This window comes from Triturus cristatus, chromosome 5_2 (genome assembly GCF_964204655.1).
Source record: "Triturus cristatus chromosome 5_2, aTriCri1.1, whole genome shotgun sequence".
NCBI classification, from domain to species: Eukaryota; Metazoa; Chordata; class Amphibia; order Caudata; family Salamandridae; genus Triturus; species Triturus cristatus.
The window spans coordinates 483,947,221-483,972,381 of record NC_140588.1 but is presented as its reverse complement, the minus strand read 5'-3'; the positions used below and the strand labels follow the sequence as shown (position 1 = coordinate 483,972,381).

At 47.4% G+C, this 25,161-nt stretch overlaps 1 protein-coding gene across 1 annotated transcript in view; it reads right to left on the bottom strand.

The window, feature by feature from the left end:
- The window catches only part of HERPUD2 (HERPUD family member 2), a 268,181-nt gene that overhangs the window by 224,009 nt on the left and 19,011 nt on the right, over nucleotides 1-25,161 (bottom strand). The window contains exon 2 of the mRNA XM_085607481.1: nucleotides 14,699-15,087. Within this exon, the coding sequence (XP_085463607.1) occupies nucleotides 14,699-14,845 (147 nt within the window). The 5' untranslated portion in view covers nucleotides 14,846-15,087. The remainder of the gene's footprint in view (nucleotides 1-14,698; nucleotides 15,088-25,161) is intronic.

The window sequence follows — 25,161 nt, the reverse complement described above, 5'->3', positions numbered from 1 at the left end:
TCGGCTCCAACATTTTGTAAAGGCAACTGTAGGTCACATATAGACTTTATATTGGTCTCTCTGAGCCTATGGTATTTAATAATTGACTTTAAAATAGATCATAGAACAGAGAGTGACCATCTTCCACTTCAACTATGGTTAGACCCTGAGCCTTTTATATCTAAATTAGCCGGAGAAGCTATGTTAATTAGCTCTCTTGGGGAACCCCAGGTAACAAATAATAGGCGTGCTCTAAGATGGCCTTATATTCTGGCTAAAGAAGAGACGATGCTAAATATTTATAATACATTTGCTGATACCATTGAAGCATGCCAGAGGCCCCTATTGGGAACCCAGGGTGTTTTAGATCTCCACTATAAATTGGTAGATGTGCTAACTCCCCACTTGAGTAAAATTTACAAAAAGGACAATAATCGAAAAGAAAACAATTTAGAGTTAGTTAATCAATGGTATAATAAGGAATGTCGCATAGCTAAGTCCCATTTGATCCAGGCTGTCAAATCAAAGAACCCACAGGGTATAAGTGATAGCAGACAGGCATATAATAAAACACTGACCCAAGCAAAAAAAGCTTGGGATGATGCCTTATGGGATGATCTTTTAAATGCAGCTAAATTGAGAGATCAGGGCGCTTTTTGGAATTTAATTTCAAAGGGAAATAAAAAGGGCAGATCACCCAGGGATATTTACCTAGATGAAAAAACATGGTGCGACCATTTTTCTAAACTCTATTCTAACGACAATGAGGGGTTGCCCATAGGGAATCAAGAGATTAACTTAGCATTGAGTATTGCCCCCTTGCGATTTAGCCTAGAGGAGACTATCGAGGCATTACAGGCCGTCAAAATGGGCAAAGCCCCAGGTCCTGATAAGATTCCCGGCGATTTATTGAAGCACGATGTGGAAGTTTGGGGGCCCTATATTAATTTTTTATGTAATTCCATAGTGGCCGGAACACCAATCCCCGAAACCTGGAAAGGGGCCGAAATTGTAACAATTTTTAAAAAAAAGGTGATCGTTATGATCCGGGCAATTACCGTCCTATAAGTTTAATAGATCTTTTACAAAAGGTTTTTGCCAGACATATTTAGACTTTTAGAACGGATAGAGGGGAGTCAGATATTAACTAAATACCAGGCAGGATTCAGATCAAAAACCAGCACGGTCGATCAAGTATTTAGGTTAACGTGCATCTGCTGGAAATACATTAACATGAGGAAGGGCAGTTTGTACGTGGCATTTATAGACTTGAGGGCCGCCTTTGACCTCGTTCCACGTAATCTGTTGTGGTCCACACTTAAGAATATGGCGGTCCCTGGTGAGTTACTTAAAGAACTCATTAGATTACATACAGGGAATTACGCCAAAGTCAGATGGGGGAAGGGCGGTGAAATTTCAAAGGCCATACCTGTAGGACGGGGTGTGCGTCAAGGCTGCGTGCTGGCGCCTACACTCTTCTCATTATATGTTAATGACATACCTATCTACCTAAGGGACTGTGACCATGACTCCCCGAAGTTAGGAGATGAGGCTATCACGGCATTACTTTTTGCCGATGATACGATTCTCATCTCACAGACTCCAAAGGGTTTACAAAACGTAGTGAATTCCTTCAATAGCTACTGTATAGGGAAGGGGTTAGAAATAAATTAATCCAAAACAAAATATATGTCCATAAATCCTCAGAAGTCTTTTAGGAAGAACTTGGCCTTAAACAATCAAAAACTGGAGTACGTGGGGAGTTTTAATTATCTAGGAATTATGCTGGATAGTACGCTTTCTTGGAAGGGGCAGTTGGAAAAAAGTAAATTTTCCCATAAACAAAATTCGATGCCCATTCTAAAAGTGCACGGCAGTAGTCATTCTAAAGCCATTACGCCGGCACTTGAGGTATTTAAGGCAAAGGCCCAATCAGCGGCACTTTATGGTGCTGAGGTATGGGGGCATTCTTGTAAAAGCAACTTTGAAAAGGAAGAAAATTATTTTATACGTAGGTTGCTTAAAATACCAATCAGAACCCCCCTAGTCCCAGTGTTCCTGGATATTAATCTTAAAAGGACAGACCATCAAGCAATATTAAGGCCACTGCTGTATTGGGTTAGGCTATGGACAACCCCGGAGTTGAGTGATTATAAGAGTGGATTGATAGAAATAATCCAGATCGATGGGTATAAGAAAATTGCATGGTTAAAGCACATTTTCCAGTGGTATAACAGGCTAGGGCTCTCCCATTTATGGGAAGAACCTCAGAACATGACGCCGCCCCTCAAAAAGCTCGTAAAGTCTACTTTCTGGTCTTATGTCAATGGTGAATTACTTCATAGTTCAACGATTGGCACATTGACTCAGAATTTTTGACTATAAAGGATATTCCTGAATTTGAACAATTCATGGATGAGATAGGTCCACCACTAGCAAAAACATTATATCTGCAATTTAGATATGGGGTCCTACAGACTACCGCAAATACTTGCAGGTGGGGGGGTAAAAATGACAGTGGTTTGTGTACCCTCTGCTCTCAAAAGGCAAAAGAAGATGATGTCCATCTATTGTTCTTCTGCCCAGTCTATAAAAAAATCAAGGGACCGTTGGATCAAACCCTTATGTAAAAAATGGGGGTTAGGTCTTACAAAGAGGCAGAACGTATATTCAAGTCAAATACCTCGCAACTGGTAGTGTTTTGTATAAGTAGGTTTTTATTCAACGTGTCCTCACTAGGAAACAGATTGGTTGTAAGTTGTAATGTACTGTTGCGGTCTGCAGCTTTCCTTAGCCCTGTATAGTTAACATAAAATGCACTGATTCCTTCTTTTTAAGGTGTTTTAAAAAAAAATCTGGCTTTTTAACTAAATTAAAAAGTATGGTTTTTTTGGGTGGGGATTTTTAATGCAGTAATTGCACAATCGTTGTTGTAGATTAATTGTTTGTTCGCCCCACTGTATGTATTAACCCCTTCGATGCTCATGACGGAACGGTTCCGTCATGAGCATCGGTTGAGCTGTGCTCATGACGGAACCGTTCCGTCATGGCCCCGCCCGCGCTAGAACCCTTCAGCACCGCGGGGGAATCCGCGCAGCGCTGAAGGGGTTAACTTGAATATTTGGTCTGTGTATTTGTATACAATTGTTGGAAATGTATTTTCATGTACTTCTTGCTTTTATGGCTACATTAGCCGAAATAAAGCTTAAACAAACAAACAAACAAATATACTGCTAGAGCGTACCTTACCCCATCCCGCATCAGGAGATACTTTGGGACGGAGACAGCTGCATGCCCATGATGTGGGGAGAGGGAGGCACACATAATTCATATGTTTTGGAGATGCTCCACACTGCAATTATTTGGAGCGGAGATACAAGTGGTGGGTGATCTAATTGATAATGAGCTCCCACATACCCCAGAGCACTTCCTGTTAGGATGGTTCCCACATATGCCAAAAACAAGGTTACTGGGAAGTTTCAGGACCTGGCATATGTCCTGGCCAAAAGAGAGAGCCATGAATTCAAAGGCAGGGGGGGGGGGGGGGCAGCACGGATTGTCTCCTGGAAAAAAGAACTCAAAATGTGGGCAGGTGCCAAGAGTAGACTGCTGCTCAGGGAAGCTAGTCGAGGGATAGGTAGAACAGATAGGGCCAGGACGTGGGAAAATCTAGTGAGTGAACTGACAGTAGATAGACGGGATGATAGCGGGACGAGCTCCCCGATGCCAGAACAGGAAGGAGAGAGAAATGAGCATCCGCAGCAGAGACAATAGGCACCACATCATACTGAAACTAAAAGACCCAGATAACGAGAACCCAATAATATCTAGAGATTAGACTACACCTACTTAAGCGCAACTCAAGGGGAGAGGGGTGATTGTTTTGTTAAAAAGAGTGTTAAACCAAGTACACCAGAGAATAACAATACTGTACAACATGTATTGGGTATGACATGAACAATGTTTACATATGTCAATGCTATCTTGAAAACCTAAGACAATTTGGTTGTAAAGTTCTTGTGGTGGGCATTTCACATTGGGTTATCTGTATGGAGTACTTGGTTGTTCAAGTTCCTAGACTGGTGTTATAGGGCAACGATTCAGTGTTTAACTTTTTTGCATAGGGGGTTCCTAATTCTCTCCACAATGCCAGTGGACAAACTCTTTGGTGAGCCAGTTCTTGAATGGAGTCTACTTGCCCTATGTTTTTGAGTAAGGTTATGACGACGTAAGAGTCAAGAGCTGACAAGAAAGGTTTCTCTGTAAGTAGTTCTGTTTATTTTTCTGTTCTTGTAGTAGTTGTTCTGGTCAAGAAGTTGACACAGGAGATGCAGTAACGGCCAGTCAGGCTAACTGAGTAACTTCCAGATACTAAGACAAGTACTCATCCAAAGAAATTACATCTGAGAAGCATGCAGTGGCATGCTACTGTTCTTTTCACAAGTTGGGCAAGGCTGAGAGCCTCTAAATTAGTTATAGATTTTCAGTTGAGCAAGGTGAAAGAAAGAAAGTCTGCAAGAGGGTGCAACCAACCAGAATAGTCTTACCTTGTGGCCATGGTGAAATCTTCTAAATGTATGGTCATACAACAGAAGAGGACGGATGCTGGCAGCTGCCTGCTCTTGCCTTTGGGAACAAAGGTGGGGAGGATATTTACTGCAGCAACAGAGGGGTAGTGTTGCATAGGGGCAGCAAGCAGTTTCAAGGGACTTAATACAATAAAATAAAAAAATTGCTGCCCTGCTCTTAGACAAGGAAAGGAGAGAAGGCAATTTCTCCAGCCCACCCGCAGTTCGGTAATGCAGCATTGAGTTTGACTGTGAAACAACCACATTCTAGCTCAAAGCAAAAGCATAGAGGGTGCTCCGGCACGGAGGCAGGCAGAGAATACCTGTAACCTCAACAGGTCCTTGACGGGCCCAATGGGTAAGGAAGACTGAATTGTTTTCATGTTCTCTACCTCTCCCTGTGACCTAACCTTAACCCGCTCACTTATGCATGCTGTCTCATCGCACACCGCTGTGGAACATGGAAGGTCTCAAAACCAAGATCGAAAATGCTAACTCTTTAGATTACGCTAAGCTCCACCATTTGGTAATATTCCAGGAAACTTGGGTCCTTGAGGCATCAGATCTGCTAGGATTTCTTGGCTTTAGCAAACCGGCAGTTAAAATACACATGCTAGACCGACCTGCCGGGGGTCTCGCCATCTATGTATCGGCTGAAATCAACGTTAAGTGTGAGATCTTCAATGACCATCCAAACTTGCAAGCTGTTAAACTCTTGGGATGCTCCTTAGTCAGGGCAGCCAACCCTGCTGATTAATAATGTCTATATCCACCCTGCGCCTGCCAAGAAACAATTGACAGCATATTGGCCTTCATCTCTGTCCAAGCATCTCTAAAACCTACTCCACTTATCCTAATGAGAGGTGATTTCAACATGAACCTGCTGCAGTTGGCAACAAGCGACCAAACATCGGAAATTCAAGATCAGATCTGGCATGTTCCCTGTTCCAGCAGTGTACATTGAGAAGGATAGTAGGGGCAGAACCGTTTGCCAGCGAGGTCTAGCACCTTGGGTTGAGATCTTTAAATGGTTGCATTCATCCCGATATTCCAGCCAAGCCTTCATTCCATTTGAAAACAAATAACTCCATTATCAACTATGCCTTTGTGTCCCCTGCCTTGTTTCCCAAGGTCGACGAAATAGGAACTTGCCTGTAAAGTGACAAGCAACCCTAGAGGATTTTGCTAAATCTACACTACCCGATTTACGATTATGGACAATCGGCCAGTGGCATAGTATCCACAATCAACTACAGGAGGCTGCACTGGTCAATAGGAACCATCGAGCAGATTGAGATCAATGCAAGGAACAAATAGGAGCTTGCTCGTAAATAGATCTCAAGCGTATTGGTATATTGGGCTCCGCTTTCGCCACTTCTTTTGGGAGAACACCACCCACCCGTCGGAAGCCAAAAGCGGCATTAAAAACCTATCCCAGGAGGCCCTCAGACCTACTTATTACAGCTAAAAAGAAGTTGAACCGTGCCCTGTGGCTGCTGTGAAGCAGCTTAAACCTGACTTTACGAAGGACGGTCCTGCCTAATTTGAGAATCTTATATATAGAAGCCAAGTGGGAGTCAGCTATATCAGAATTAGACTAATACTGGCAAAAAATATTGCAGCCACCTGAAGGAAAGATGCTAGGGAATTTTGAAGGCTGGTGAATCTTGACTTCGGCTCTAGGCCGCCCCCCTCTAACCTCTCAGAAGCGTGTTGGTCGTCATACATACAGATGTAAGGGGGCTCCATGACAAGTCACGGGTCACACAAAATTAAGCCATGAACTACGCTGGGCATCCTCCCAAACTTTCTGGTTGTAGAGCCTCTCACATTCTGTATGCCGATTCCGTCATTCTGTTCAGTCACACAAAGGTTGGCTTGCAACAGTAACATATGCAGCAAAGCATGGGCTCCAAGTCAATTTCAGCAAAAACTAAGACCATGTTAGTAAGTACAAGAAGATCCTCGCTGCCCCCGCTCTACCTGGATGGCTCATCATTGGAACATGTGACCCAATACAAGTACTGAGGTGCAGTTTTCAATTCAAGCGGCGCTTTTAATAAACAGTGCAGTTCGATGCAAAGGAAAAACTTCTCCCTTACATCTGCCTTCTGCTCCTTAAAGAACTCTTTAAAAGGCATTTGTGACATGGTTACAAATTCTCAGGAACTAGACCAGGTTTGTAGGTGAGGGTGGATAATACTAGGCTTGCCATTCAAGCACGTCCGGCTGTAGTGTGGACTGGGGACTAATGCAACTTCCATTCGGAATGTCGGCTGAATGGCCGTGTAAGAGACAACTGAACCGCCCTGCTGGTCCGTAGGGTCATCCCATTGCTATGGGATCCCGCGGCGATCTGACCTGTCCATTTCCTATATATCAATAAAGGTTTTAAAAAAAAAAAAAAAAAAAAAACTCTTTAAAAGGCATGTCACTTCAACCGCTTCTACAAGTCATGGCTGCCAAAACATGTTCCGTGCATAGCATAGGGTCCGGAGGCCCTCAGAGGGAGAGCCAACAAAATAATAGAGAACGTCATAATTAATACTTATCGGAGGGTGTTCTCTCACGTCATGCCTCTCCAGCTCAAATGTGCCTGTAGTTCAACCTCAGGAGACAGAATGTAAACAGCCTTGGTGAATTTTTTAAAAACCTGGTACAAGTTAAAAAATAAGCAGAGATTTAAACTCAGCTGCATCGTGTGTAAAGCCATCTCTAATCCAGGAAACACCCATGCACACAACTATTTGAATCAAACTTTAACTATGTTCCAGGCAGTGGCTCTTTGGATTTGAACTCTTAGCAGCAACCTTCAATACAGCCATAAACTCAATAGTGAAAAAGCTTTCCTGTCTCTGCGAAAAATCGCTTCTGTCAAAAAGGTCAAATGCATGGATGACCATTGGCTCTTACGGTCATTTAAAGCCTCAACCGCACCTTCGAGCCGTTAGGTCTAAAGGTAAAACTCAGTCTGTTGAACTATCAGTTAGGCATCTTCTTCACTCATTGCAACCTCCCGGCCTAGAGAAGAAATGCCCCAAAAAAAGCTTGCCAGCTCTGCGACTACCCAAAGGAAGCAAAAGACACACAGATGATGGACGGAATGCAGAGTAAACCACACATTCACCCCAGTCAAGAGATCTGGGTTAAATTCATTGTTCTTTTAGTAACTATCATGACAGCATTTCCAAACGCTTACACTCGCCACACGTTTGCCATAAAAAACAGTGTCCGGCACCCGCCTTTGAAATCCTACGGGTGGTGTCAGAACAGTAACAATATCGATTGTATCGATAATGAATCCGCCACTTCGGGGGTCTGTCGCTGATAGGGTCTTGAGATTTTGAGAGGCCATTTCATGCTCCATTTTTGTGCGTCATTAATTTGATGCCTTATAAATCAGATTACGTTCATTTACTGATCTAGGGTCTTCAGTCCACATAAGAACATTTCGTCTTGAAGATGTTCTTACAGATGTTAGCACAAGACCAGACGGAAACGTAGATATTTTACTCAATTTCATGTATAAATGATCTTTCTGGAAATGTTCATTGTATATTCAATAATGTTCTCCTCATTTGCAGATATTTGATAAGGGTTACAACAAAAGTGTTTATGAGAAGATAATTGTCGTGAAAATAAATTCTCAGGCACTTTTGCATTTATGTGAGTTGCATTGTGTACCCTTATTTATAAAAAGAATTTTCTACATAAATTTGCACTTACAAAGTATACACCCGTTCTTGCAATATTTGCATCTCCTTTGTTGATATATTCACTTTGAATGAATATAATTAATTTTGTTGATTTGTTTGCAAGAAGCCACTAATAAGAGCTCGATAAATTAATTTCTTTGAGTTAAAAAGACTTTGTTAGTTGAAAAAATCCCTTCTAGGCACTTTTACCTAATCTAGCAACAGAAGAAAAGGCACCCGTCACTGTCAACAAGCATCGACCGCTCCACACTTCAACCCTGGTCTCGCCTCCACCGCTGCTTGCACCGTGACCCGAGGGCACCCCACATCGCCGTCCTCAGTATCCCCGATGATGCCACTCCATGCCGCTATCGCCTCCACCGTGGCCTGAGGGCACCACTCATAAGTTACTCAACACACCACCCCATCCCACACCACAGTGCTGGCCTACAGACGCCATTGACTCCTGATCATCTGCCAACAGCGCTTCAGCAACTACGACGACACTGCTTGCACCGTGACCTGCCAGCACCGCGACGAGTATCGCCCCGTCCTGCTTCACATCACAGCCCTGGTCTCACCAACGCAGCTGGATACCGTCACTGAGCTGCGGCTTGCACCGTGACCTGAGGCCACCGCACGCCGCACCGCTGCACTTCACACTGCAGCCCCGGGGTAAGCCAGCGCTCCGGACTTAAACATCATTGTTCAGTCTGCAACATGTGTGACTTCAAGGGCCTGGCGACTCCTGCTCCGACCTCCGGGTCCGATGCTTGCTGACACCGCTTCTCCGGAGTTCATCGCAAGGTCCACGGTGCCCTACATTTCCAAGGTACTGTTTGCAGGTCTACCCGACAGCATAGCAGGCTTGCGACGCCGCAGTCAGCTTGAACTGTCGGATTTGTTTGTTCATGACACCGTGATAGCCCCGGAAGGAGCTATCGACTTCAAGGAACTATATTTCAAGGTTATTCTTGCAATATTTGTATTTTTATTATTGTATATTAGATTTTTATAGTTTTGGTCTTGTTTTACACAAATAAATATTTTTTTTTTTCTAAAACTGGTGAGGTGTCAGTTAGTGGTGTTGTCACTGATTTACTGCGTGTTCTGTGCAAATGCTTTACACATTGCCTCTGAAATAAGCCTGACTGCTCGTGCAGAGCTACCAAGGGGGTGAGCAGGGGTTATTTTAGATGTGTAATTCCCTTACCCTGTCTGGAAGGAAGGGCCCCTACGTGGAGAAGGTGCATACCTCTGCCAACTAGAGAACCCCATTTCCAACACTCACTAAAACAAGCATTTGCAATGCAATAGGTCTCGCATTAGTAAAAGTTTGAGCTTTTGGCGTTGCAAATAATAATGCAACACCAATAGCTCTAATTTTTAGTAATGCGAGGCCTATTGCCAACAGACAGCTACACAAAAATAACGATGAACACAAAAATCACTCTCAATAGAAAGCAACAAGCTCCAGACTCCAATGCCAAACAATTGCTTAACCTCAGGGTGATGGGGTGCCAGGTCGAACATTCGCAAAATGTTTCAGTTACTCACTCCATCTCGACGGCAGGATACAGTATTGTTGCATAATAACAAAATAATTAATCATAAATAATTTGTAAAACGTGAAAACTTGTGCCGTGGTTGCGTTGAAAGGTGGGCCAGGCGTTCCTCCAGTGATTGCGGCCTTCAAATGCACAGGATGTCTTTTTAATTCAACTGCTGATTAATATATTTAAATTCAATTAAAGAAACGAAACAAAAAGCTGAATGCTGGCAGTACTGACCCAGCCTGACTCGCACGGGGACGCGTGTAGGTTTCCAAGAAATTTTTGTTCCATTTACTGCTGCGCTGTGAAAGGCGTTAACGAAGGGGTTGTGTGGTGCCCGAGGCGGATTCTTAGATCTTAATCATAAAAGCCTTACGCACGCACACCCAGATTGACTTAGATAGAGTGGCACAGACATCCATGCCCATGCACTTTTAAAGAAATACACAAACCCGCACACTCAGCTAGAAGGGAATTCACACACAAAGGCGGCCAAAAAGATTACATTATGGACTTGGCCCATTTAGAGGTGCTGGCAATGGTAAAATCGACCGAAAATTATGTTTTTACTAAATGTAAATGCAGGTACGTAGCTTCAGAAGGGTTGTTTGGGCAGGACACCCCCTTATGATTTCTCAGTCCGGTCATGCTGCGAATTGCCATGCCAGGGTGCAAGGCGAGCGATCAATGGGCAGGTACCGCCGCCATGGCACCTCATTTACGAAGAGTCAAGAGAACAGTTAATGCAATTTACAACCAGCTCTGATGATATGAAAAGACAAGCGTGACCAAGGCGGACCGCACTGAAAGCGGACCACGCTGAAAATAAAGATACACAATACCATCACAAAACACATGCCAGCAGGGGGAGGGAGGCTGTCAGGCCGGGGGCACCCACCTTCTTGCGCAGCCGCAGCTGGCCGGTAAGGATCGCCAGCAGGGTGGGGTCAGGCTCCTTCACACTCACGCACACATGCCAGAACGGTGTGTCAGGCCGATCACGTGCACATGCCAGCAGGGGGTGTCAGGCTTGTCCACACTCACTCACACATGCCAGCAGGGGGGGTGTCAGGCTCGTTCCAACTCACTCACACATGCCAGCAGGGGGGTACCAGGCTCGTTCACACTCACTCACTCACACATGCCAGCAGGGGTGTGCCAGGCTCGTTCACACTCACTCACACATGCCAGCAGGGGTGTGCCAGGCTCGTTCACACTCACACATGCCAGCAGGGGGTGTCCGGCCGATCACTCTCACATGCCAGGAGGGTGGTGGGGAGGGTGTCTGCCGGGGGCACCCACCTTCCTGCGCAGCCTCAGCTGACCGGTAAGGATCGCCAGCAGGAGCATCTTGAGCAGCAGTGTGTTCTCCATCCTCGTGGCTGTGCGAGGGCTGCTCTCTGCCGAGGGTCACCGAGCAGTGCGTGGCTGCGCTGGGAAGAGGCACTAGGTAGTCAAAGGGGGGAGGAAGGTGACTCAAAGGGCAGGGAGTAAGACAACAGGGGGTCGAAGAGGAGGCAGGGAGAGGAGGAGAGAGAGCTGCGAGGGAGGAAGAGAGGGGGCCTCAACGGGCGGGAGAACCTGAGCGTGGGCTGAAACGCCGGAGGGAGGGAAAGCGAAAGCACGCCATGCGCGCGTTGAGGGATACGCATGCACTGGCTGAGGGCGACTGGTGCGTGTGTGTTTGTTGGCACAGGGGGCGTAGAACTCGGCGAAGCAGGCGCTGCAGGAGTTCAGCAGGTGAGAGCAGGCCGAGTCGGAGTACAAGATGACCAGCGGGTCTTCCCGGGAGTACATGCCGGCCCAGCGACTGCGAAATATTCGTTGTTGCTTTGAATTGCGCTTGCATTAGTGGTTTGCCTACCAGGCACTAGGACCGGGGGCTCATGCCGATATGTTTAGCTGCCCGGGGACTGCCCCAGGGTAGCCAGCGATGGGGGTGGCTGGCCCGCTTTGGATTACACTCGGGCAAGACTGCCCGCGAGTTCTCTCCTCGCTTCCCCCTTCAGCCAGACCGGGGTTCCTGACAGCCGGGATCACAGATCCTTTATCCTGTCCCTAGGGGGGGTGATAGCGCGACGGCCTAGGGGTGCAAGGCACACTACACGCGTTGTGTAGAGCAACACAACATAATGGCTAGAGCGTGGGACTTTGAAGCTGGGGAATCCAGTTCGAGTCTCGGCACCGACCCTCAAACATCCGGTGATTCTGGGCAAATCGCCTAGCTCCCAGCGCTAAAAAGGAATGGGCCCGCTTGTTTACGCTTGAATGAAGAAGGCAGTATAGGGCGCCCTGAGCACCAACCCTCCCGTTCGCTATTAGCGGATGTAGCGCGGCATGTAGTATGACGGAGCGCGCATAAGGCTCGAACCTGTTAATATGTACACATTGAAATGGCGCAAGGGGCGCGAGCACTGGAGTGCGAGGGCTAGGTAATTACCGCAGCAGTGGGTACCAAGGTACAGGTGGCGCAGGTCCATCGTACCTCTCTGGTGTGGTTCTTGTATTTTTACCGCTGCGCCATAGCCATAGTTCAGGAATTGAGAGGGGCCCGAGTCTTTATGAGCGCGTTCACAAAGAAACTACTGCCTCGAGCCTAATTAACACGGCACCAAGCACCAGCTGTACACGTTACATGCAAGCGCCAAAAGCCCTGCGGATGCCCAAATGCTGCGTTTTTAACGAGTGAATGTTCATGAAAGTGAAACTGCATGCTGACTTGCGAGGGAAGGGGGACAGGAGATGTGCACGCCGCGTGGCTGTAAGCGCGTACACCAACTCAAATCCGCCAAGAGCCTGCGCGTGCCCATCTCCTGTCCCACTTCCGAGGCAAGTCAGCAACAATAGATCTCGCTGGCGACAGCGCTTCGCGCTGCGTTCGCCAGGCGAGACCTAAAAAAAGATCAAAATGGAGGGGGCAACATAAGGAGCAGAATAAAGAATGAAAGCATGTTCTACTACAACAACCAGACCATTACAAAAATTGATGCATACCTTGGTCTCTCTTTGGGAACTCATTTACTGAAAAACTGATGCAAATATTATTCATTCACTTATGCAAAATATTCATATGGCTCAACAAACCTGAGAGATGATAGAGCAACTTGGTTATTACAGATAAACTAGCAGAAGGAAAAAAATTACGTTTGTTATGAAAGTGAAGTTAAGGTGGGGGTAGAGAGGGTGGTGGGGGGGAGTTAGGGTAGCAAATGTTGACGATCTGGTTTCTCCTGATCGGTGTATTGATGACTGGGTCTTATATAGGATACTATTGTAAGCAACATTGGTTTATTGGTTCGACGGTTGGAAAACCTCAATAAAATATTTTCACAAAAAAAAAATAAGTGAAGTAAAGGTCTGAAGAAGCAGTTGATAGGCATACCGGAGAAATTGAAATCAGGATTGGCTGAGGAGCTGAGTGAGCCAGAGGTTTTGAAATTAGTGGGAAAACAGATTGTTTCTTTAAGAGGCATTTTAAGGAAAGGTGGTGTGGAGTGATACAATCAGTCCTTCAGAGAGTGCTGAAAAGTCTGGATCCGTTTGTATAGAATGTCTGGGAGGTTTTTTTTTTTTTTTAATAAAGTGGAATGTTCCAATAAAGTACACATTTACTGCATGAGAAGACAACAAAAATAAGTTTACTGTAAGGTACCTAAGTTGCTTTGTTTTGAACCCTTGTAAATAATCTAGCAATATTTGGAATCAATACGGTCATGAAGAGGAACCCAGAGAAAATCATATAGTAAATTAGTACTGTATGACCACTTTTCATCTCGAGGTGGTTATGAGTCAGATAACTGACTGAAGTATGGCATCAAACGAATAAGGAACTGGAGGAAAAGACTGCAAGAAGGGGATTGCCAAACTCCAGGCTTTAGATTATTAGACACAGAAAAATGTTTCAGAAAAGTTTATAATACATGATCTAATTTACTTTAACAGATTAAGAAAAAACAGGCAAGATTTTCTCTAAATGCAATTCAACGTTTGAGAAAGGATCAAGCACCAATCCTAGAAATTCACCATATATGACCTCAGAAGAGGAGATCCAGTTCAGTAGGAGAGATGAGAACAATTTCTTAATGATTTTACAGCAGGAAGAACAAGATAGGAAATTCAGCTTTGAAAGTGTACCGCTTCCAGCTACCAGCAGAAATGCAACACAGTGGGTATAAATCCAAGAGTGGTTAAGGAGGTGAATACCATTCACTAAGAAGGAGCGTCATCAGCAAATGTATCAATAGTGATTCGGTAGTTTGCTTACCAAATAATAATCAGCATGGGTTACAAGACTGACTGAGGCACTCCGCAGAGCATGTATAGGAGAATGGAGTGGAAGATTCCATGTGCACTAACCGGATCTTGGTTAGAAGCAAAGATCAGCATCTAAGACCCTGCACTAGATACGTTTGTGTGAAAAGGATAGAGATGAAGTCTGAGGGACAACCATGTCAAAACTCCCCAATAAACATTACGGAATAAGCAGGTAGTTGTCACCATCATCAAGCATGTTTAGAACCACTACCACCCTAAGGGCGTTTTTCATAGCACTGTAATTTTGAGCACAAAACAGATTGCCTGAGGAGATATGGTTTGGAGATAGATGGCGATAAAGATTTTCAAGAGTTAGCCAATAATGCTTGTATTTGGTGGTTAGAGTCACAAAAGAGGTATGAAATGCTTTTTAAAATCAGATTTCTTAGTTTGTCGTGTGTTGTATGTGTTCCTTTTCTGTTCAAGCCAACAAAACTAAATACTGTTGGTATAGCATATAATCTACTTGAGGTCTATGAAACTAGCCATAAACAGAAAAGAGCATTAATGTATACAGTATTTAAGCTGATAACAAGGCTGGCGATTACAAAACTTTGGATACAAATCACGTAATTCTTCAAAAACATACCGGTTTACTGGGATACACCTTAGAAAGATGATGTTTTAACTTTTCAACTGTCCAGTCTAAAAAACAGTCAATTGTCTGATCATCATACTTCTGACTGGGGGCTTTAATCACCAGGGTAACTGGGCTGTCCATCAAACTTGCATCCATGTTGCTGAAGAAGTGCTCACAGTGAAAGAGCCCGTAATTAAAATGGTCTTGCTTTGCGGCTCCAGGGTTGAGGGTAAAAAAAAAAAAAAAAAGGGAAAATGTCTACTTATTCACTCATGTGTAGATTTGGTGGGTAGCAATCCATCACGAACGATATCTGCCTTCTCACAGCACGCAAGAAAATAATGGTACTTTGGCCCATTCAGCAACTGCCATTGTCCTTTCACGAGTCTTGTATCAACCTGTGAAAAATGCACACAAAAGAAAACAATACTGAAAAGCGAGCTCTAAAATATATAAAAACAAAAGACGTAAAATTGTTAAAAGTGCGATTGTTTGGCCATCATACCGATAATCAGGAGATCAAAAGCATTTACAACATAGCAACTAACAAACACAGCATTAAATCACTTTGCACACAAGGATATGTTAGAAAACAATGGTCTTCTTGGGCATATTTTGGACCTAAACAACAAGAATAGTTACAATTTATAATCTGCAAATAGCCATTTTCCTATTTATTAGGTCAACATCTCTAGAACAGATGTCTGAACATAATGCCATTGAACGACTGAAAGATTTCAACATGGCACGCACACAAAAATAGCCTGTACATGCTAGTATTGAAAAATACTAATGAAGGGGAGATAAGTAGCTAGGGACACTAATATTTGGCAAATTCCAGGACTTTAAGTGTTTGACCGCAGTGCAGAAACCCAGCTTTACATTGTTCAGATGCGCCCTAAAGAGTTAAATAACAGGCGCCAAAACCGGAAAAATGTTAACTCAGACAGGTGACCAAACATATTGACTTGAGGAATGTGTAAGGCACACCTGGAGCCAGCCGCTCGCCAGCTCGGCTTCGTGCAAACAAGAGGTGATAGCATGCCTTAAACCATAGGATATGGAATTGAATTGTATATTTGTAAAATGTATCAGAGATGAGGAAACGATAAGGACACATACTATGTGACCTTACTTATAGCCTTATGTAACGAAAACTTTATCTATTATATGAGGAAATTATTCCATGTCGGTTCCCTATAAATGTAAATATGTAAAAACTATTTTAACAATATTAGCGATTTTAACAAGAATGGCAAAATTAATTTCTTTCAGATATTTTTATTCATTCTAACACTAAGATTTTAACTAATCAACAATAAATTAACTCCTCCTCTGGCTACGGGTGTCTGTAGCCTGAGGCAACAATTATCCTGAGACCGCCTGAACTGCAACCGGTGGGGAACAGGTCCACAAGTCGCAAGAATGCCCAGGCAGCAAGTGGAGTGGCGGCGGCACCCAATAAAGCCTGAAGACCTCTCTGGAACTCCGCAGTGCACAAGGGACGGAGCCGCGGCCATCAACCACTATGCGGATGAAGAGGTGATGGGGGGGGGGGTCCACCATTACTTGCCGGGAGCAACTCCCAGTGGATTAGGTCACGGATAGCACAAGAACCCACTGGAAGGCACAGGCACTAAAGATGGCAGTACGTTCTAAATCTTGAGAGGAGCAGCAAGAGAGAGGGATGAGCCCTGGGGATTTTACTGGGGCCCAGCACGAATTGAGATTAGGACAGCTCCAAGAGGTCACTGAGCAGCGAGAGAGCAGGAGGGAAAACATTCAGAGGGGCCTGAGAACCTGACAGTGGGGTGGGAGAGTGGTATAAAAAAACAAGCATTGGCATAGCCAATAGGTCTCGCCTCTGAGACCTTATAAGTGTTTAGCCAGAGATATTGACTTTGCCTATGTCTTTAAGCTGTGCTGTACAGAAGTCTGCAGCATGCTGACAAGTTATAATAAAGAAGTGTCAGAAGCATTTTTGTTATCTTATATATGACCAAGGAAGCATTATGTACAACTGAACGAATATATTAAAAAAGTATTAACAATAAATGTCTTTAGTTTTTTTGTCCTTTCAATGCTGGCAACTTTTATCTGCCTGAGAAAGGTTGTGAAACGCCCCAGGAAGGGAACGATGGAAATGTAAGAGGGAAACAGTATAGATGAAAAGTAGTGTGAGGGGAAGGCAAGAAATGTTTTGGGGTTTGGAGAGAAGGCGTGCAAGGGTGTCAGGGGAACTGAATCAGGGAAGTGCAGGAGGACAAAGGAAGATAGAGAATGGGGAGCACGTGAATGAAAAGGGAGGCTGAGGCTGCAAAGGGAAATGAGGGTAAGTGATTGAGAAAAAAAAGAACGAGGAGCATGGCACTGCACTAAGGAGCATGGCACTGCACGGAACCCTGCACTGCTGCATCTAGGGGCTGCTGGCCCTGCTGCACGGCTGCTCCGGCGAGACAGAAGCTGAATGTGAGCCGGAGGGGGTGCAAGTACTTTGATTTGCAGGGGAGGGATGTGTAGGAGGAGTGAGAGGGGCCAGAAGGGTGAAAGGGAGGGATGGGGAAGAGGAGTGTTAGGCAGAAATTGTGTATTGGCCAGGGAATGTGGGAGATTAATTTTTACAAGTCAAAGGATAATTATTGGGGCAGAAAAATAAAAGGGAAATGAAGCGGGAGTGAAGTGTGAGTGAAAATGAGAAGGCTCTTAGTGCAAGAAGTGCGCTGCTAGGGCTTGTATGAGAAGTAGGAGGTGTGAGAAAAGGTGTGAGGGGGAAAGTGAATGCCTGGGCTCTGCGAAGGCTTTGTGTGAAAGGGAACTGTTGACATAAGTCACAGGAGGATTTACCAGTGTCTGCTTGGGCAGTGAGTGAGTGATCTGGTAAGAGGACAGTGGGAATGAATGTGAAAGATCTGGTATGAACATGAGGGTGAAGTAAGTCTCTAATGATGGGACACTGAATGATGGTACAGGGAGTGATCTGGTACAACGGCAGTAGGAATCTGGTAACCAGACTGTGAGAGTAAGTAAATGTGAGGTTCCCAGTGAGAGGAAAGCAAGTTTGAGTGGTTTTTTTATGAACGGGTGGAGAGAGTGAGTTATGGTGAGTGAGGAATCTGGCGATTGCCTGGGAAGATGCGAGGGATCTGGTAAGAGGACAACGAGAGCTACTGCAAGGGTTCTGTTATGAGGGCAGTAAATTCGAGTGATCTTCTATCTTGACATTGAAAGTTCGAGTGAGTGGGCACGAGTGCTTATTGTGAACTAAAAAATACAGTGAAAATGAGGGATCTCAGAGTACACTGAGTGAGAGATGTTGGAGTTGTGACGCGAGAAGATTGAGCTATTTGGCAAACACAGTGACAGTGCTGAATTTAAACAAGCCCCGATAGGGGCGCTCAGCATCCTGTGGTTCTGGGCAAATAACTTCATCTGCCCGCACCTAACAAATATGAATGTGCTCGTGTAAAGCGCTATAAAACCTTCGGGTCGAACTTGCGCTGTATAAATCTGCACAAACACAGTAAAAGTGTGGGCGACTTAAATGAGAAATACAATGAAAATGAGGGATGAAAACATCCCTGCGCCAGATTCGTAGACAGCGCGAACACTGCTACTTTTAGGACCCGAAAGCACTTGAAAGTAAATATAGCTAATTCTAAGAACAGAAAACAGTCCGAGCAAGCGTTCCAGTCCACAGTCACTGATGTCTACAGGGTCAGAAATGCAGTTCTTACCCTAATAATAATTAGCTACTGAAATAATAATTGATGGAACAAAAACGGCACAATTCAAAGAGAAGTTGTGTGACCAGGGCACAAGTCCTAACAAACGTTAACCGCGCGCGAGCGGCCGGAGACGCAATATGTGGTGGGGGAGGGGGAGAAGCGGGAGTTGTGTGTGCACGTGCGTCATCGTGATCGCGATCGCTCTGAAAGCGAAAGTGATCGCGATGACGCACGAGTTTTCAAAGTGCTGCTGGCGGCCGGCTTCGCGTGTGCACGATCGCGTGAACGCAAGCGTTAGGCCAGCCAGCAGCACTTTGAAAAGCCCACATACAAAATGTCTCTCCGAGCCAGCGCCCATGCGCTGGGCTCAGCGAGACCTAAACAGTGGAGGGCCCACTGGTCACGAAGTAGAAATACCAGGGAATTAGGGGAAGAACTGGGGGAGCAGCAGTATTTAATACAAGGCGCACAAGTCTGTAATTTCTTTACCCCGAAGGTAGGGATGTAGGCCAGCCGAAATGAACGTGGAGCCCATGGAACCTGGTGAATGCCATGGAAGACTTGACAGATTTCACATCAATTGGGGGGCCCGGGGTCCTATGGGTGAGGATTATAGCAGTGGGACTGGGGAATCAAGTGCTCGCATCACTGTTCAACCAAGGGTGAGTCCCTATTAATCCAAGGAGACTTTAGAGATGGGACTAAGCAAAGGAGGTGAGCTCAGTCAGGAACAGTGGGAATATGTCTGGCAGAGGTGGTCAGGGAGCCACGTCGTAAGCGTAAGTGAGGGGGAAGAGGCTTAAACAAAAGTGGCTGCTCTTACCCCTGGCTAAGGGATGTAGGCAAGGGATTGGAACTGTAGTTAATCATGCCTGTGGGGACCTCCCCTCCCTCCCATTTTACTTTTTCATCGCAAAGTGACAATCTAGGGGAACTTTTGAGTGCGGTACGAATCTCTCACAGGTGTCTCCAGATATTCCGTATACTGTCTACACCAAGCGGAAGTCCAAACGTCAGATGACTTAGGGGGTGAGGTGTCCTATACAATATTGGAGCATGGGGAACCACTCCAGAGGACATACAGTACTGACACATGCCTGCGAGTTAACTGAAGAGGGGGATACAGAGAGGGGGTGCTTGTGCCTGGAGTTTTGCCTGAGGGAACTGCAAAAGAACTGGATACGTTGAGTTTGAGCCCAGTTCCGTATCACTGCAAATTACGCACAGCGGAAGCCTGTCGGTGGTGGCCCTGGACAAAGATATTGGGCAGAGAACTAAAAAGGGACATCAGAACCCAAGCCAGGACAATGTCAGGGGAGGGACCGTGGTGAGGCCTAAAGAGCTCAGGGCTCCCCAACAGACCCACCGCATTGGAGTTCAACAGAATACAATGGAGGCCCAGTCGGACCAAAATTTGGAATCCCACACAGCTACCATTCTAGCAGCTATAAAAGACACCAAGACAGCACTGGAATATAAAATTGATGTAGTGACACAGGAAGTGAACCTCCTCTGGACTTACCCTAGGAAATTAGTGGATCGGGTGGCTGAGGCAGAGTCTACGCTGGCCCTTACACGGCCAACAGTGTTTGAACATTCCACACAGATATACAGCCTGAAGGCGGATGATGCTGAAAGCCACATAATATCAGTTTGGTGGGAGTCCCAGAATGGGTGGAAGGCTCAAGCATGGATGTCTTACTGGAGGACTGGCTGGCGTTGGTGGTGATTGGGGGGGGGGGGGGACGGGGGGACCTCTAAGTGGTTTAGTGTGGAGCAGGCATATAGGATGCCAGGTAGATTGGCACCATTAGGAGCCTATTCCCAGACCCTGCCCCAAAAGCAATCAAAGCGTGTCTGTTTAATTACAGATTCAGGGTCACAATCCTGTGGATGGCACATACACATGGCCCATAGACTATAGGACAACCGGTTACTAAATACCCGGACTATACGGTACAAATTCAAAGACAGAGACAGACCTTTAAATGGGACAAACTACAACTCAGAGCACTGGAAATCTGATACGCTCCATTATTCCCAGCAATATTGAGGATCATTGAAAAGTACCGTACTCACTTCTTCACTTCTATGGCAGAGGTCTGTGAGTGGCTCAAACAAAGAGAAGACCAAATACCGGATAAGAGGGGAGAACCCCCTCAGACCAAACCCTGGCAGGAACAACAAAGGCGTCGTAGATAAAAGACTTGGCTGCGGGCACCACCGACAAAGATTCAAGCAGAGTCTGAGAGGGCGAGAGTGGTTGCTGACTTGGAAGGGACTCCCTGGCCAGAGACCAAGAATAGATGAGTGTCCCTGGCTATGGTAGGGCCGGAATCTCCAGAGGATGGGGAGTCCTACGAGGGTGGTCTGGAGGATGGGATGCCGCCTCGAGTCACACCTATGAAAGCGAATGAGATCCTTTGAGAGGCAGCCTCTTGGCCGTAGTTGTGGTGAATCATTACCACATTGGTCACCATGTGACTGCCAGAGAGGACGCAATGATACTACCAGTCATGCCCTGCCCAGAGTAGAGGACCTGTACACAAGATATGGGTGGATGAGCTGGGTCGCTTCACGGCAGTATTAGGAGAAAGAGAGGGAGAACTGCTTGCCCTAATCAAGGTTTATGTCCCATCGGAACTTCAAAAGGACATACTAGCCTGCCTAGAGAGAGCCCAGAGAAGATAGACTGAACGGGTTGGTTGACTTCCCTCAAGCTATGGGGAAGGGAGATGTCTGGAGAGCCCTACATGGGGCCCGTAGGTGCTACTCCTTTTACTCGGATGCACATGACAAATACTCTTGGACTGACTACTTCTTCGACCCAGCAGGGACAATACATGGATTTGTAGATGCTGACTATAAGGCGAGAGAGATCTCGAATCACTACACACCTACTTTGACAATGGACTCGCCTCATACACTGGGTCATGGCGAATGGAGGCGTGGAAACTTACAAATGAGAAGGAGATAGCTAGATCACATGGTCACAACCCACTAGTTCAGTAAAAACGCAGAGTCAGGAGGGAGGAGCCTAGCGCGCAACCAAGATGGCCGCGTAGGTGCGAGGCTCCCGAGGACCTCCGCAACCTCCTACATTTATCCTGAATTCATCCTGCCTCGATTGAGGGGACTGTGTTGGTGAGCCTGAGCTGAGGTGGAACCCGTTTTCCGTTCTCGAATCGGACCTCGGGTGCCGGAGTGAGCACCGATTGAAGCTTGCGGCCTTCTTCTCGCCGAACCCCGGATTTGCGTTGGGGGGTGACCCAGTGGCAAAGTGAACAACAACGGCGGGCCGGGCCTGGCGAGTCGCGTACCCCGCACTTTCGCTTTCGCTTTCTGCAAGTGAGATCGCGGAGCCTTTTGTGTTGGTGTGGCCTCGCTGGGGGACCCTGCCTGCCTGCCTGCTGTAGCCCACCCCGCCGATCTGGGGTGGCCCCCCCGGAGCTCGTGGCCCTGATTGCCTGCCCTCTACGGCGTTGCTGGTGCGATTGTGGGACCAGCGGCGATGGCCACGAAACAAGATGGGGATCGGTCAAAGACCAAGTCGACCCGACGTGGCACCGTCCATCCGGCCAACAGCATGGACCGCTATACCCTCCAGAGGGGATCTCCCGGCGGACCGCACAAGTCCCCTGAGGGCCCTTCTGATGCCCCGGACTTGCCCACGGATCTGACTCTCCACGACGTCATGGGCGCCATTTCCGAGATGAAGGCCTCGGTGGGCCAGCGGTTCGACACCCTGGCACAGAAGATCGACGCGGTCCTTGTGGACGTTGGCCTGGTGAGGGCCGATCTCTCCAAGACCAACGATCGAGTTGATTCTTTGGCCCACACCGCATCGGGCCTTACGACTGAGGTGGCGGCACTACAACTGGAGGTACGCCGGCTAAGTCAGGCGAGCGCACTTATGGATCGGCGCCTCGAGGATTCCGAGAGTCGGGCCCGGAGGAATAACATCCGCATCATCGGAGTACCCGAGGGACGGGAGGAAGCGGCGGCGGATCTATTTGTGGAGGACCTGATCGCTACCCATCTCCAGCCTCGGGGACTGAGTAAATTTTTTGCTGTGGAGAGGGCCCACAGGGTTCCCTGGGGAAGGCCGAAGGTCGGAGCCCCTCCGCGACCTCTCATTGCCCGGATTTTTAACTTTCGGGACAGAGACGCTATCCTGCAAGCTTCCAGACTACATGGGCCGGTTAAGCTGGAAAATATGGAGGTGAACTTTTACCCTGATTTCACCAAAGCGGTCCAGAAGCAAAAGACTGAGCTTCCTGGGCGTTAAACGCCGACTCCGGGACCTGAACTTAAAGTACGCCATGCTCTTCCCGGCCAAGCTGCGAGTGGAGGTGGATGGTCGCACGCACTTTTTTGATCGTCCCGAAGCGGCCGGGGACTGGCTGGACACTCTGTCTGGGGATCGTGATCGAGATGGCGGGGGGGGGCGGCGGGAGGAGACGGCCCACTGGATCGGGACTGAGGGGTCAATATTGGGCCTCACTCTGGACGAATACGATGCTACTTTCGATCTAGCGTCTGTCTCTTGTACATTCCCCTCCCATGGAGGTTGTGTGGGGTCTAGAAGGGGTACTCTTTCCTCCTCTAGGGGGTCTAGCTAGTTTCTTTCTATAGGGGCGACAGGCACACTGCAAGTTGGGGGGGCTGTCCGGGCTCATGCAGGGGTGCAGGGAGGGGGGAGTTTTGTTGGAGTGGGTGGGTTGGGGTGGGGTGTTGTTCGTTTACACCACAAGGCAAACGTATCATTGTGTTATCTCTACAGTGCTCTCTGGGGGACGAGTGATGACTTCTGTTTATGATGGGGGGTAGGGGACTGAGTTTGTTGTCCTGGAATGTTAATGGACTGGGGGACAGGATAAAACGAGGTGTGGTCCTGCAGTTCTTGAAGCGAACTTCGCCCGATATAGTTTTTCTGCAGGAGACGCACCTCATTGGCAACTCCTTTTGCGCTATGAATCGACGGGGCTACCGCCTTGTGGCCCATTCGGGCTTCACGTCTGGTTCAAGGGGTGTGGGTATTATGGTTAGAAACTCGCTCCCGTTGGAGATTGATGAGGTGCGCCATGACGATAGGGGACGTTACACGGTTTTGGTGGGCAGACTGGAGGGCAGAGTGGTCGTTTTTGTGTCAGTATATGTCCCACCGGGGCTGCAGACGACCACCTTTGCGGACCTGGGGCGCCTCCTCCATGGCCTTCCGGAGGGGATTCTAGTGGTGGGGGGGGATTTTAATGCTGTAGTTTCCGGAACTGTGGATAGTCACCCCCCTAGGGATCTCCCCCGGGCTCAAGCGTGGTTATCTGGCCTCTTGGATACCCTGGGGCTGGTGGATTGTTGGCGTTTAAAACATCCCACGCAGCTACAGTACACCTTCCATTCAGGGGCTCATGGTAGTCTCTCACGGCTAGATTATGTCCTGGTCCCAGCGGCTTATGTGGGGAGGGTGGGAGAAGTGCACCATTTGGCACGGGGTATTTCGGACCACTCCCCGCTCTTGCTGCACTTTGATATTTTACCGAGGGGAGAGGGTAGAGTGGCCCCGATCAATCCCTGGTACCTGCGTGACCCCACCATTCGCGCAGAGCTGATTAAATCCCTTAAGCGCTATTTTGACGAGAATGTGGGGTCTGTGCCATCGGCAGTCTCACTGTGGGAGGCGTTCAAGACAGTACTCCGAGGAGAGGCCCTGTCCCTTATTTCCCACTCCCGGAGGCGCGAGCGGGAGGAGGTGACCCGTGTTGAAGCTGAGATAACCGAGTTGGAGGGTGATCTAGAATGTGGGGTGACGGATGATAAATTACATGTTCTCCAACTCAAGCAAGCGGCCTATAAGGCCCTCGTCACGGAGGCGGCCAGGGGCCTCAGTAGAGAGCAACAGGGGAGACTGTATGATGTGGGTGATAAGGCTGGTAAATTGATTGCGTGGCTGGATAAGAAAGAGAGAGTGAGTCGAGTTGTCCCGTTGATTGAGAAAACGAATGGTGTGTGTGTCACTGAACCGGAGGAAATTGTCTCCTGCTTCGCGGACTATTTCCGTGGGGTGTATTCCCCAGTGTCTTCCCGCTCTGAAGAGGATTCCCATGCCCTGCTCAGAGATATCGCGCTGCCTTCCCTTTCGGAGGAGGACAGTGTTGTTGGACGCCGCTCCAACTTCCGAAGAAATTGCCCTCGCCATCCGCTCGGTCGCTTCCGGCAAGGCCATGGGTCCTAATGGTCTTCCCATCGAGTTGTATGAGCTGCGACCGGATACGCTGGCGCCGCATCTCCGTGCTATGTTCCTTGCGGCCCACTCGGTGGGTTCCCTCCCGCTAGACCAGCGTCTGGCTACCATCGTGGTTATCCACAAGGAGGGGAGGCCACGGGACCGGGTCACATCCTATCGACCCATTTCGTTATTGAATGCGGAGCCCAAAATTCTCGCCAAGGTTTTGGCCAATCGGCTGGTCGGCGTGGTGTGTGACTTGGTCCACCAGGACCAGTCCGGCTTTATTCCCCATCGTAACACAGCGCTTAACCTGCGGCGTTTGCATGGGGTGCTCGCACGTGTCCCGTTCATACGGGAGCCGGCCATCTTGGCATCCTTGGACGCCACTATGGCGTTTGACACACTCGAATGGCCATATATTTGGGCGACGCTCGCGAAATTTGGGTTTGGCCCAGGGTTTATCAGCTGGGTTAAATTGTTGTACTCTGGCCCACTGGCGGAGGTGGTTGTGAACGGTAGAG